Here is a 14,461-nt window from a genome sequence, read left to right as displayed (position 1 = left end):
GAGACACTGATATCCTTAGTCAAATTATTCTGTTCAGAATTGACCCTTTTTCTTGCAAGATTTTAAATTCTTGGGTATCATGCCAACTTGAAAGCAAATTCAGACATTTTTAGAAGCTTGAAGATGAGCAATGAAGTGGATCAAGGTGAACATAAAACAATTATAATCATTAAAGGGTATTTTAAAAAAAAATTATTCAAATCCATTATTCTCAATATATATTCCTCTTGTAATCACAAGTGACAGTAGGATTATAAAATAAAAATAAAAATTCTTCCTTCTTTCTGGTAACACAATCAGATTTAGAATATATATTCAGAGAATGTCCATGAAATTCCTGATATATGGAATGGAATATTATCAATATTCTTTATGTGGATAAGTAGTTCTAGTGGAAGCCATAGTTGCTTCTATCCCATAATTAGGGTGATCCCTTTGTTCATATTTTAACTTTTAACCAAGAATGATTAAAAGAAAATTTGCATTTGGATAACATAAATAACAAAAAGAGAATGAATTTTTGGACAGAAAAAACAGAAAGAAAAGAGAAGAGATTATGCTAAACTCATTCATGTAGTTTACTGCATATCAGATCAATCAACTGCCATCTCTTTCCTTCTACTTGTCCTGCAGATGCTATTCTCTTCAATATTCACCTGCTCTCCTTTTCCTGCACAAGAATTTGCTTCCTATTGCAATGGAATTTACAAATAGTAGCTTGGCTCTGTCTTAATTTGTTGCAAAAACTAGAACCATGACAACAGCAATGGGAGGCTTACATGGGCCAGTGGTTGCAGCTTCCTGGACTAAAGACTGCACTTTCCAATTGTTGTCAAATTGTTAGTTCTTCTTACTTCTCCAAGTCATATATATGATCATATATCTAGCTTATATCACACAACGAATGTCAATAAAAAATTTCTTCATTTTTTTTTGTTCAGGCTTTCTGCAGAAACCAAATTTCACCAAGACCTCCACTGCTAAGCTCAGTTTTCCTTGCATGCCATTTATTGGGGTTGCCTTCAAGAAAAAAGAAACTCATGTTGTATCTCCCAACATATCTTCACCAAGCGTGACGACGGGGTTACTTGATGCATGGGACGATGAATATGGCGGAGTCATAATGAATTCAGAGAGCCTACCCATGAGTGCAAATGCTTTTGCATCTGCTTTTCAGGCTTCTCTGTCCAACTGGAAAATGAAGGTCTAATAGATGTGAACTACATAAAAATTCCTACCTTATTCTAACAAAAGTCTGATCTTTAAATTGAGATGCTATTATGTGCAATGCAGGGGAAAAGAGGGGTATGGCTCAAAATACTACAAGAGCAAGCTGATCTTGTCCCAATTGCAATTCAGGTAACAATTCAATTCAAATGGTCTGATTGTCTGTTATCATCAATGATACAATCACTTTCCTAATCATTGTTTATTTTCATCTAACCATAAACTACTAATTAATCTTTTAAGTGGCAACAAATTTGTTAATTACCATTTTCAAGACATCTGATTATCCTGCATTCAGGAGGGTTTCAACTATCACCATGCTGAACCAGGATATGTTATGTTAACATACTGGATACCCAATGAGCCTTGCATGCTTCCTGCTAGCCCCTCACTTCAAATTGGCATTGCAGGATTTGTGATCAATGACAAAAGAGAGGTATCTATGGCAATCATCGTTACAGTTATTTTGAAGTTTATGGGACCATTTGTAAAAATTCGTAAAAATTTATACCTGATGCAATTTAAATAACACAAGGTTCTTGTGGTAAAAGAGAAGTGCCCTTGTAGCTGCTCTGGTGTGTGGAAGTTGCCCACTGGTTATATCAACAAGGTTAATATTTTCTAGTCTTGATTCCTCTGCTTTTGAATTCATAATTTCCAGCAAGCCCAACAATAATGTGATCTTCTTCTTTTCTCAGTCTGAAGACATATTCTCTGGAGCTATCAGAGAAGTGAAAGAGGAAACTGACGTAAGAATATAAATATTCATCTTTCTGTACCATTATCATTGAATCTCACTTGTTTAACTACTTCTTACTGGTCACCCATTTCTCTGTTCACAGATTGACACAACTTTCCTGAAAATGGTAGCTTTCAGGTAAGGCTTTCTGTTGGCACCAATCTTTCCTTTGGTTGGTTGACACAAATTTCCTATGAAATAGCCTAACTTGATCCTCTTTCTTTTTGCATGTGTAATTTCTATTTCCTTCTCCTCTGCAACTTGAAAGGCATGCACACCTGGTTGCATTTGAGGCGTCAGACTTGCTCTTTGTCTGCATGCTCAAGCCATTGTCTTATGACATCACAATAGATGACAAGGAAATCCAAGCTGCAAAGGTATTATATATAAATCAAAATTTACTCACATTCATCCAATTTTTCTTTTGGAAAATTAGATTTTCTCACTCCAATTTCTGATTGATTTGTTTGATCATCTTTCTCAGTGGATGCCTCTTGATGAGTTTATTGCCCAGCCATATTACCAAGATGACCCCTTGTCCAAGAAAGTCATTGAGATATGCATTGCGGCTCAAGAAGATCGCTACAGTGGCTTCACTGGTCATCAGCTCAACTCAAAAATTGATGGAAAATTATCCTACTTGTATTATGATGATTTAAAAAATATTTAGAAATTTCATCTTCTATATTATTCCAAGAGGCATGCCTCCTCAATCTAATATATGATACTGTATGTAAAAAACAATTTTAGCAATATATTTTAAAACTAAAAATATTATAGCGACTACCAATTACCTCACTTCCAACAACATGTGATCCTTCTAGTATTATATTAAAGGGTAATAAAACGACATCAAAATAAACCCATAAATTTGAATCAACAATTGTTGTTACGTGACTCGATCGATTAAATTCGTGATCTATTTTCTTTGTTAACTCTTAAAAAATTCAAAATAAATATAAATAATTGTTCAACTCTCTGATAACACAGAAAACTAACTTCTATTTATCCAAGAGATGAATGAACTTCAAAAGAGTGTTTTCGACTATAGAAGGAAGAACCCTAATCTTAATCAATCAATTTATGGGGACAATATACATTAACACCACCAGAGTTGGTTCTACAGAGCACAGATTGATTAAGATGCATACAGATGGCACAAACCCACTGATCTCTGCTGTCCATAACGTCTTTGACAATGACATAAGCACCATCTCAGATTCAATGTGACAAATTCCAACCTGCCCATATCCTCCCCCTCCATGAACCCTGCTTTTTTCTCCAACCATATCATTATCACTTTTCATTTTCCACGTCTCCCCAAAATCCCTGTGAACCTCTTTGCTTTTGCTTCTCTACCAAATCACTTTCTAGCAAACGACTTGTCGTATCCACTCAAACAATGGTGCCCAAACTTCAACGGTCAAACGTTTCCTTTTCTTTTTTCTAAATTCTAATTTACTTATCCTCCACTCCACGGCTATTAATTTCTGCCAGCCCAGAAAAGTAAAATTGTTAACCGTTAAAACAAAATAATTCTAGAATCTATAAATTTCCCAAAATGGTAGTTGGTTTCTTCTCCAAGTATTAAAGCTCAGGTTTTTTTTATTCATCGTCAAAAACCAATAGAGAAAGCGAAACAAACAAGTTTCATCCACCGTTTTTCTTTTTCTTTTGTTTCATTCTTTCTTCTTCTTCTTCTATATATGATTATGAATATGGTGGTTTTCTCTGTTTCTTATACCAGTCCAAACTACTTGTCGTTGCTCTCTGTTTTCCAATGGACTCAGTTTACGCTTCTTCCTCTGCAACCATTTCTGTGAAGCCTCCACGTAACTCGGATTCAAACTCGTTTTCGGGCTCCAGAAATCGGGTTACAAGCTCTTCTGGTTCGGGTCACAAAGTCGGGTCCTTTTCTCGTTCCCTGATGGAAAACAAGCCTCATAAGGTTGTGGTCGGTGACGCTGGTTATGTGCTCGAAGATGTTCCTCATTTCTCTGATTACATTCCTCATCTCCCTGTACGTCGTCGTTCTCTGCCTTATCTTTTCATTGCCCGCCAAAAAAAGAAGAAAAAGACAAAAACTTTTTTTTTTTTTTTTTCTGGGTTTATGGATGGTTTTTGGTTGGTCTGTATTTGTGAGTTCTTTATGTATATTGTGGTAATGATGGGTTGTTTTTTGATGGCCTTGTAGACCTACCCAAATCCATTGCAAGACAATCCTGCATACTCAGTCGTCAAGTAAGTTGTCTTCAGCTTTGTTATGTGTATGTCTTATTTCTCTGCACAATTGGCTAATTTATAGGAAATTGTCTTTTTCTAAAAATTTATTTTCAGGCAGTACTTTGTTAATGTGGACGATACTGTTGCCCAAAAGGTGAGCTTTTTCATATAGATAATAGATTTTCGTCCTCCATATTTCTGTTGAAGAAATTGTTCATATTGTATTTGCAGTACTATAAATTATGCTCATGTATGTATTGTCCTCTCTTCTGATTTTTGTAGATTGTTGTTCACAACAATAGTCCGAGGGGCACACATTTTCGGCGTGCTGGACCACGTCAAAAGGTATGCTTTTGTGAATTTTATGAATGGAGCTTGAAATAATTAAGTACCATGGTTCTGTCAATGACTACGTTTTTCTTGTTATGCAGGTGTATTTTGAATCAGATGATGTTCATGCTTGTATTGTGACATGTGGGGGCCTGTGCCCTGGGCTCAACACAGTGATTAGGGAGATAGTTTGTGGTTTGCACCATATGTATGGTGTAAAGAAAGTTCTGGGGATTGATGTAAGCTATTGCTGCAAACTTCTATTTCCAAAATTGGTTTGAAAGTATAAGAAATGAAGAACAGAATTAAGTATCAGACGATGGCTAATGAAGTTGATAAATTTGCAGGGAGGATACAGGGGTTTCTACTCTCGTAACACAATTTCTTTGACCCCTAAGAGTGTGAATGATATCCATAAGCGTGGTGGAACCATCCTTGGAACATCACGAGGCGGCCACAATACCTCAAAGATCGTTGACAGCATTCAAGACCGTGGAATCAATCAGGTTTTTTTTATCATACTTAATCAATGCTATTCGTTGATCAGCAGTTTGTTGTATGCATTTCTTGTGGGTCTAGATATGCATGGACTATAGCTTTATATCTTTCTATGTGACAGGTTTACATAATTGGAGGAGATGGAACCCAGAAGGGGGCATCTGTGATATATGAGGTGATGTAATTTTACAAGATCTTGCCAATCTTTCTTTTCTCTTGGTCAAGGCTTAGGCAGCAATCTTTCAAAATGAAATGTCATTTGCTTGTGCAAATTATTTTTCATTGACATTATGGTTATTCATCAAGCAGGAAATTAAAAGACGTGGTCTCAAAGTGGTAGTTGCTGGAATCCCCAAAACCATTGATAATGACATTCCGGTAACATTTCTTGGCTACCCTACCTGTTGCTGAGTTATGCGTGTTTTTTTTTTATCTCAGAAATTCACAAAATTGTTCAATGATGTCTCTTGTTGATACAGGTTATTGACAGGTCCTTTGGCTTTGACACTGCCGTGGAGGAGGCTCAACGAGCAATTAACGCGGCCCATGTTGAATCTGAAAGCGTTGAGAATGGAATTGGCCTTGTGAAGCTGATGGGCCGGTATAGTGGTAAGCTTCCTGCTTGCTCATGACATCTTCCATTTTAGAAACTCCTTCAGAATGTCCTGAGAAGTCTTCCTAGCTTCCTGCTTTACTTGTTAAGTGCATGTTCTCACCACTTAAACTGGATGCTGTGATGCAGGGTTCATTGCTATGTATGCAACTCTTGCAAGCCGAGATGTAGATTGTTGCTTAATTCCAGAATCACCTTTTTATCTAGAAGGTCCTGGTGGACTTTACGAATACATAGAGAAACGACTCAAAGAAAATGGGCACATGGTTATTGTCATCGCTGAAGGTGCTGGGCAGGAGCTTCTTTCTGAGAGCATGCGTTCTATGGCCAAACAGGATGCTTCAGGAAACAAGCTTCTCCAAGATGTTGGCCTATGGATTTCCCAAAAGATCAAGGTCTAGTTTCTGATATGCATATTCTCACTCATCAGAAGTCAGTAATAAGATTTGCACACAGTTTCATTGATATATCTCTTGTTTTCTGCAGGATCATTTTTCAAAAAGGAACAAAATGACCATAAACCTCAAATATATAGGTTGGTAGACAAACATGCAAAAAAAATTCTTATACATTATACTCTAAACAAAAGTGGGAAGGACTACTTCTAGATCAATCAAGCCTTGCTCTTCATTGTTTCAGATCCTACGTATATGATTCGAGCTGTTCCGAGCAATGCCTCTGATAATGTGTACTGCACACTCCTTGCTCAAAGTGCTGTCCATGGAGCAATGGCGGGTTACACAGGATTTACAGTCGGGCCTGTCAATGGGAGACATTCCTATATACCTTTCCATGTGAGTGCCTCAAATGATGCACAAAATCAATGTATCTTTTGGTTGTTCATAGATATAACATGAAGTAATTGTTGGCTTTGCAGAGCATCATTGAGCAGCAGAACAAGGTTGTGATAACTGACAGAATGTGGGCTCGGCTCCTATCTTCCACAAACCAGCCAAGTTTTTTGTGTGCTAAAGACGTCATTGAGGACAAGAAAGAAGAACTGCCAAGCCAGTTGTCGGATCATCAAAATGGTTTAAAAGACAATTTGGTGAAGAAAGAAATCAGTCATGCCCTGTAATTGAGATTAGTACTATACTGATCTTAAGTTGTTTTATTCAAAAGAGAGAGGACGAGAGTCGAACTCTTATTGTAAATTTTTTTTTTGGGGTCTGAGTTGGGATGTAGGGATGGGAATGTTCCAAACACTTGAGTTTGAAGGCATCACAAATTCAGAAAAATAACACAATTTCCATGTTTCCATAATTTATTTTTAAACATTTGATTATGTGATGGTAAAACGGACAGTCTTCAACTTTCGTCTATTTTAGAGGTTTGAATCTTGTATTCTACAAAGACTATTCTCTTTTCTTCGATAATCATCCAACCAGACTTTCATTATATTGAGCTTCCAGAATTTTTTTAACTATGGTGCTAAATGGCTTAATAGGTAGGTAGGTTGCACAAAACGATTACTATTTTTAAAAAAAATTTATTGAATACAAAGTGATAGTTTAAACTACAACAGTTAGAGGGCTTCTCACACATGCCACCAAAATGCAATGGAAGTTCAACCCTAAGATCACTGATTTACAAGTCAAAGTCATTTTTTATTGAGTTAGACCCCGTTGATGCTATTTTTAATTTTAAGTTTCTTCCTCTATTTCTTTTTCTTTTATAAATTTAACATATGCACACACCAAAGAAAAAAGGATTTTAACATATAACACTACACAACTACACACACATACCCACAAAAATATATTTGAGGAAAAATTTAGTCGCATAATTAAAAGCAGATTATACATACATTGTATCTAGAAACAAGGAAAGTAAATTTAGGTTTTTGCCATAAAAAAAACTTTCACTTTTAGAAAAAATTAAATTTTTTTCAAAAAATACAGAAAAATATCTCAACCTTCATACCAAAAACATACAAGGATTTCTTAGTAGATTCAAAAATACATAAGGGCATTTTTGTCCATTTTAGCTTCTTTTAAAAATATTTCTCACCCCTTTCGCTTTTTCCAAAACATCCCAAAAATAACCTGGTAAAACTGGTGCAGACAAACAGATCCTTGAGGTTTGAGCTTCATAAAGCAAGACATCTGAGACTGAGAAATTGAGTTGTTGTGTTGAGAGGGAAGGATGGGGATCAGATTCATATTGATGGTGAACAAGCAGGGGCAGACACGTCTTGCCCAATACTACGAATATCTCACTCTCGAAGAAAGGCGAGCTCTTGAAGCTGAGATCGTCCGCAAATGCCTCGCCCGCACCGAGCAACAGGTCTCTGCTTCGTCCTCAGCTTTTGCTTCGTTTTCTATGCCTGCTTATCTGTATTTTCTAAAAGATTACGAATTTGGCTCCAAATCTAATTATCGGAACCAAAAGCTCCGATTTTTTTCGCTTTGAATCGTGCATTTATGAAATATGAAATTGCCAATGCCCAATTGTTCAATTCTGGGTTTACACGTCTTTGGTGAGATCTCAGTACCCAGGTTGCTAATTTAGATCCAAAACTAAATTGAGTTATTTCTGTTGGCTATATGATATAAGAATTAAAAGTTTTTAAATTTTTACTGGGTGTCTCAGATATCTACTTCCTGAAACTGTGGTTGCATGTAAGGGAAATAGGATGTCCTGGTAGAGTCAGATCGAATTTTCATTCCTTGATAAATTTGATGATTTAAAGTTAAGAATAGGTGGGTTCTGCCACTGAATTGTTTCTCCTCTCATTTACTCCAACTTTATGAATATCAAACACTTGTTACGATACCCATGTTTTGCATTATGATTTATGAAACATGAAATTTTGTGGGAAACCTCATTGGTGACTAACCCTTTTAGAAGATCATATCTTTGGGCCCTGCTGAACTTAAATCATTTGTAGGAGTTCACTACTTGTCTTCCTGCCTCGAAAGAGATCCTATTAGCAGGTTGCATTGGTTTGTAGGATGGTTACTCATTTTGTTGACTGCTGCATACTAAGGGCAGCGTTTCTTTATGATGCCGGTCATGTTTAGCACCGGTTATTTCTTTGCTTGCATATCTATGGCATTTAGCTGGGCTCTTTTCCATAAAGATTTATAGTTGAGCAGCATAAATATATAAAACTTGATCCTTTTTTCTTTCTGTTCGGTAAACTGAAGTTAGTATATATTTATGTGACAGCAGTTATACATGTTTATATTGCTGATATTTATTGTACATTGAACAGTGTTCATTTGTTGAGCACCGGAACTACAAAATTGTGTACAGGCGCTATGCTTCGTTGTTTTTCCTGGTTGGAGTTGATAATGATGAAGTAAGTTACTCACGAAAAACTTGTTCTCTTGTTGCCTCCAATTCCGTCTTTCTTAATATATGTTTCCCTCTTCTTGTCATTTGCATTTCAGAATGAGCTTGCAATTTTGGAATTCATACATCTGTTAGTTGAAACCATGGACCGCCATTTTGGCAATGTGGTAAACTCCTCTTCCCAAAATAGTGCACGTGTTCCTTTTTGCTTCTGACTTGATTTAACCTGCCATTTTCTTCTTTTTACTGGTCGACAAGAAATTAATTTGTTTCTCTTCAATTGAATTTGCAGTGTGAACTAGACATCATGTTCCATTTGGAGAAAGCGCATTTCATGCTGGAAGAAATGGTCATGAATGGGTGTATTGTCGAGACAAGCAAGTCTAGCATTCTGGCGCCAATACAACTGATGGATAAAATGTCTTGAGAAAACGCCAAATTAGATGACAGATTGTTAAGTGTTTGGGTTGGGTTGTATTGAGTTTGCATGTATTTGTGTTGCTGGTTGTACAATAACTGCAAAGAGGATAAATACCATACTCTTTCATTGTTATACAAATTTCGGTTTATTTTGTTGAATAACATATATATAATATGAGGAAAAATACCCTTTTGCTGAAAACGTGCAACACTTTGATCTTATTAATATTATCTCTTAGTAAACACAGCCTAAGTTACCCAACAATGCCATTCCCAATTGATGTGTATTTCTATTTACGAACATATCTGCACATAAGACTCACTATATTCCACCAAGGCCTCTCCTTTTCTTTTTTTTTTCTTTTTTTGGTCTGACAAGGCCTCTCCTTTCTAATCTACAGACAACTTGCAATCATACAGCTGCAGGCTTCCCATCCTTTCTAGGATCGCTTACAGCAGTGAGCGTACCATGAAATGTTTGTTCATTAGAATTTTGTCCACTTTTTCGGCCCATGTTAACAGGTTTTCGGAGGGTTTGGACAACGAGCTGAGTGATGGCTCCCCCTGCCTTGGCCTCCAACTGATGTCCCCGCTCTTGCAAGAAGAGCTTTTTTTCATCCGAAAGCTCGATGTGATCTCCGTCTATCAGTGTCAAGTTCTCATAGGAGACTACGTTTGGTATCAGCTGCATAGAATTAAACAAGAATTTCAACTAAACGGACAAAGAGTTCATAAAGTATATCATGCCTATGAATTGAAGCAAGTTATCAACCTTGTGGTAGATCCTTGGACTTTGAACTGCAGCTAAAGGTTCCATCCCCAATACAAAGTAATTCAGAAAAACCTGGGTTACTGCTGGAATTATGTTCATACCGCCACTACCGCCAATAACTCCAGCCAACTCATTGTCCTGCAAAAACCAAAAACATTCCCTTTTATTGCCTACTTTAATCTTACTGAGACGCAAAGTATGCAGATGCAGTACTATCTGTACCTTCATTATAATAAGTGGAGTCATGGAGGATAAAGGTCTCTTGTTTGGTTCAATAAAATTTGCCGGAGCAGGAGGGAGACGGTCTGGGGATATCTCCGTCGGAGTTGAGAAGTCATCCATCTCATTGTTGAGCAGAATTCCAGTAGAAGGAGAAAGCACTCCGCCTCCAAAAGGATAGTTTACAGTGCTTGTCATTGAGACGGCATTTCTATCTGCATCTACTATACAGAAATGACTTGTTCCATGATCTCTGAGCTGGCTCCACCTGGTTAATCATGGGATGAAATAACTTCAGACTAATGACTTAGGCAGTATTATTAGCAGTTTATCCAGCAGGTAGAGAAAGCTCTAATTTGAACCACAAAAGAGCAGATCATGCCTTTGCAAATAATACTCTGGAGGGAAGGTTGTGTTGTCAAATATCTTCTGCTGAATTTTCTTTGCAAAAGATGAGGAAAGCATATCAGATGCATATTTACTTGTATCAACGAAAGCAGGGTCCCCCAAGTTCATTCGGACTGCAAACATGTGTTTCAATGCTTCAATCAGACGATGTAAACCAAGATCTCCCTTTGCAGCGTCCGAAGTTCCATAGCTGTCGAAGATGTTCAGAACCTGTTTTTACCAAAATGCAGACCAATTCATCAAAATGGTCACAATCACCCAATTTGGAAGGAAGATTCTGCACTTACATCTACTGAAGAGCAAAATGGTAAAGAAGAAATAGGAAAGAAATTACCCACCAAAGAAAGCCCCAATGTTCCACTTGAAGGAGGTGGCATTCCAAATACATTGTAGCCCATCACATTAGCAGCCACTGGTTCCACAACACTCACCTTGTAATTCCTTAGATCCTCCATTGTCAAGATCCCACCAGCCTCTCTCACATCCTTTACTAGTTTTTCACCAACACTGCCATTATAGAAGGTTTGTGGCCCAAGTTCTGCCACTGCCTCTAAGCTATGGCCAAGTTCTACATTGTAGCATGTATCACCTGTCTGTAACAACTTCCCATTTGGTGCAAACACTTGCCTTAAGCCAGGGTCACTTAGAATCTTATCTCCAAATCTACTTATATATCCTCCAAGATAAGGAGCAATCACATATCCATCTTTAGCTAGTTTTATGGCAGGTTGAAATAAAGTCTTCCATGCCATACGCCCATGTTGCAACCAAGCTTCATGGAGACCAGCTATCTCACCAGGAACTCCCATTGACAATGCACCTAATAACTTGGCTTTGGGATTGGTCTCGTACATATTCTGTTTGATGACAATAACAGTTTATACACAACATAAAGAGTAAAATTAGAATGAATCTTCATCAAGGAAAATGATCAAATTATTAGTCACCCATTCCATTCAATGGGTCCAACCTAAAAGATTGGTCCGTCTTCGACGCCAACACTTCTGATAGATTGGAGCCACTGACACACGGGTTTCAATCAAAACTAGCATTTCAGCTGAAAGAGAGGATTTTGAAACCTGTGAAGCAGCTATAGGAGCAGTCTCCCTCAAATCAAAAGCTTGGGTTTGGGAGGTTGCTGAAGATCGGACAAGCATGAAACCCCCACCTCCAATCCCACTTGCCATCGAATTAACAACGCCAAGGCACAATGCTGTTCCCACTGCAGCATCAACAGCATGCCCACCCTGTCTAAGTATTGAAGCACCAACCTCAGAACATCTGGCATCATCAGCTGCAACAACTCCCTTCTCTGACTCAACAATATCAGAATCATTGATTTTAAAATTCCCCTCATTATAATTGTTTGCTCCTCTGATCAGTACCCGCCCATTTGTGTGCCCCCCAAATATAAAGCCTACAACTAGAAAATGAATGAAAAATACAAAAAGTGTCAGTGAGCATCCAATCCAAAGCATTTAACTTTCAAAAGTATTGTCAATAATTAAAAAGCATTTGACTTTTATTGTCAATGTCCTGGTTTGGCATTCCAGATATAGAAAGCAGGCACTATATTCAAAGAAAAACTTCAGGGGCAAATAATATGTAAACTGATAGTGGAAAAGTATGAAAATTTGATTTAGATTATGAAAATTTTTGCTCTTCAAGTTCAGTTGTGAGATTGGTAATTCGGGTAAGTCCATGGAACTGAGATCGCCCCTAGCAGCTAGGTACTGTCTCTAAAAGCATAGCAGCCAGCACACACATTTTAACCAAGCAAGAAAAATAAGTGGGTTCTTTAAGCATTTTATATAGCTGCTGAAAGAAAATTGGAAGCAAATAGATTGTGAAAAGCAGACCCCCAAAAAAAAAAACTTCGTGAAAAGCCAGAACAGAGAGATCATAAATACAGCTTGTGGTATAAGAAAGTGAGAGAGAAACAAGAACTGACAGATGATGGCTACAAATGCAAGGAGGAGCCAAAAAGCTCTAGATGTTGTCGACCCATGGCTGTCCAAGAGTGGAGCTGCCAAGCTCTGTTGCGCCATCAGGTGTTTTCACAGAGAGAGAGAGAGAGAGAGAGAGAGAAGCTTAGATGCTTTGGTATTGGTAGAGTGGTAGGAAATGTTTTCGTTGTTGTCAACTTGTCGTTCATTGATATAAAATAAGCAACAAAAAGATTATTCGAGCACAGAGACCATAGTTGATTTGGCACATTGAAATGACGAAGTTGTGTCTTTTGTTTTGTTTTGCTTTGGTTATTTTTTCGGCTAAGCCTTTCTTCTTTCACCAATTTGTAATCTGGCCAGCTTTTCTGACCCAATACAGAATTACATTCTCTTCAGTTGGATTCCTTCGCCTGTCAAACCAAGAATAGTTAAATTGTTACATTCCATCCGTAACTTGGCCACCCTCCACCACTTAACTGCTGCCATGATAAGAGAAAACCTTTTTTTTTTTGGTTCGGAGTAGATATATAGTCTAAACTACGAGATGATGAGAGTTTCTCACACACTCTACCATGATGTGATGGCGGTTCGAACATGAGACTATTAGTCTTTAAGTCAATGACCTTTTCAACTGCGCTAGAACTCGTTGGTGAGAAAATTTGGGCTAGAGTTTTCACCTCTCATTTGTGAGAGCTTTATTTGTATTGTTATGGCTTGTTTTTTTCAAGCTTTATTTATTTTTGGTTGTTCGATAAAAAAAAAAATCTATTTTTAGTTGTTCTGAGTTTGCACTCTTAGTTGGAATGCATATGCCAGAGTTTCATCGATCATGCGTGATCGTTAGTGGAGGAGACTCAGATTGTCTTAATTCTTATATTAGATTGCTATGTAATTGTAATAGCTATTTGTAGCTAGTTTGTATTAGTCATTTGTGGCTAGTGATTTTTTTAACTGAATTATGAATGCAATCCAAAATTTCTCAAAAAAAAACCCCACCACTTGAATAATATAAAGTTTATCAAAAATAGCCAAAATTTACCCCCTATTTTCAAAAATGTCAGTTTTTATAAAATCTTTCAAATATAGCCAAAAACTCACCTAAATATACACAAATGCCCTTAAAAATTAAAACTCACGTAAACCTAAAAAGCAAAACTCTACTACACAAAGTTTTGAATCGCACGCACTTCTGTAGCCTTGGTCGAACTACTGCTGAGCACACACGTTTGTAGCCTTGGTTGAACTACTGGTGAGTGATGTTCTTCTTTTTCTTTCTGCATATTTTGTGCTTATTCGTGCGGTTGCTTCTTTCTTTTAATTGTTTCTTCGTTTCTTTGGCTTGGTAGGAACAAGAAATTGAAATTCATCAATTTTGGTGTGTTTTGATGGTGTAGCATGAGTTCTAGGTTTCCTGCACATGGCGTGGGAGGAATATCTTGCTTTCTTTTATGGGAATTTGAAGCAATTCCAACACTTCCTAATTCAACTTACCGATCTGTAATACCAGGTTTGCTTTTCTTTCTCTCTCTCCTTCCATCTTTGCTTTAATTCTAGGATTTTATGTTGGCCAAATTGTGTTTAGCAGCCAAGGACGAAACTATATCTATCTTACTGAATAAATAAAGAATTTTTGATAAGAAGTTTATGGGGATAAATTCCCAACTCTTCTGTTAAACTTGCTTTATTTCATTCCACTTTATTCAACCGTATCATAGCATAAATTCCTAACGCTTGAAGTTGAAGTTGGTTGTGTCGATGACCGATGC

General features: G+C 37.2%; 4 protein-coding genes across 5 annotated transcripts; 3 read left to right on the top strand and 1 right to left on the bottom strand.

Moving 5' to 3' along the window:
• Positions 534-2,750, top strand: LOC109950287 (nudix hydrolase 8-like). Its single transcript, XM_020568812.1, has 9 exons — positions 534-839; positions 942-1,204; positions 1,294-1,359; positions 1,526-1,663; positions 1,763-1,837; positions 1,926-1,976; positions 2,070-2,104; positions 2,235-2,343; positions 2,451-2,750. Exons 1-9 carry the CDS (start codon positions 755-757, stop codon positions 2,634-2,636), a joined length of 1,008 nt encoding a protein of 335 aa, XP_020424401.1. The 5' UTR covers positions 534-754; the 3' UTR covers positions 2,637-2,750.
• LOC18771749 (ATP-dependent 6-phosphofructokinase 6) lies at positions 3,475-6,948 on the top strand. 2 transcript variants are annotated; one of them, XM_007203572.2, is made up of 14 exons: positions 3,475-3,564; positions 3,714-3,986; positions 4,161-4,207; positions 4,304-4,343; positions 4,472-4,534; positions 4,621-4,758; positions 4,867-5,025; positions 5,139-5,192; positions 5,327-5,395; positions 5,497-5,626; positions 5,760-6,025; positions 6,117-6,165; positions 6,270-6,424; positions 6,508-6,948. In XM_007203572.2, exons 2-14 carry the CDS (start codon positions 3,747-3,749, stop codon positions 6,706-6,708), a joined length of 1,611 nt encoding a protein of 536 aa, XP_007203634.1. In that variant the 5' UTR covers positions 3,475-3,564; positions 3,714-3,746; the 3' UTR covers positions 6,709-6,948. The 2 variants fall into 2 exon arrangements, with proteins under 2 accessions (XP_007203634.1, XP_020425101.1); XM_020569512.1 differs by having other exon boundaries at positions 3,499-3,530.
• LOC18771871 (AP-4 complex subunit sigma) lies at positions 7,658-9,544 on the top strand. The gene is made up of 4 exons (XM_007204686.2): positions 7,658-7,916; positions 8,848-8,934; positions 9,026-9,094; positions 9,220-9,544. Exons 1-4 carry the CDS (start codon positions 7,776-7,778, stop codon positions 9,352-9,354), a joined length of 432 nt encoding a protein of 143 aa, XP_007204748.1. The 5' UTR covers positions 7,658-7,775; the 3' UTR covers positions 9,355-9,544.
• LOC18771318 (gamma-glutamyltranspeptidase 3) lies at positions 9,544-12,954 on the bottom strand. The gene is made up of 7 exons (XM_020569109.1): positions 12,698-12,954; positions 11,826-12,169; positions 11,085-11,603; positions 10,721-10,956; positions 10,342-10,606; positions 10,120-10,257; positions 9,544-10,032 (listed from the first exon to the last, which is right to left on the bottom strand). The coding sequence occupies exons 1-7, from the start codon at positions 12,792-12,794 to the stop codon at positions 9,760-9,762; spliced, it is 1,872 nt and encodes a 623-aa protein (XP_020424698.1). The 5' UTR covers positions 12,795-12,954; the 3' UTR covers positions 9,544-9,759.

The sequence above is a fragment of the Prunus persica genome, chromosome G7 (genome assembly GCF_000346465.2).
Source record: "Prunus persica cultivar Lovell chromosome G7, Prunus_persica_NCBIv2, whole genome shotgun sequence".
Classification (NCBI taxonomy): domain Eukaryota; kingdom Viridiplantae; phylum Streptophyta; class Magnoliopsida; order Rosales; family Rosaceae; genus Prunus; species Prunus persica.
The sequence above is the reverse complement of the archived record's forward strand: the minus strand, read 5'-3'. Positions and strand labels throughout refer to the sequence as shown.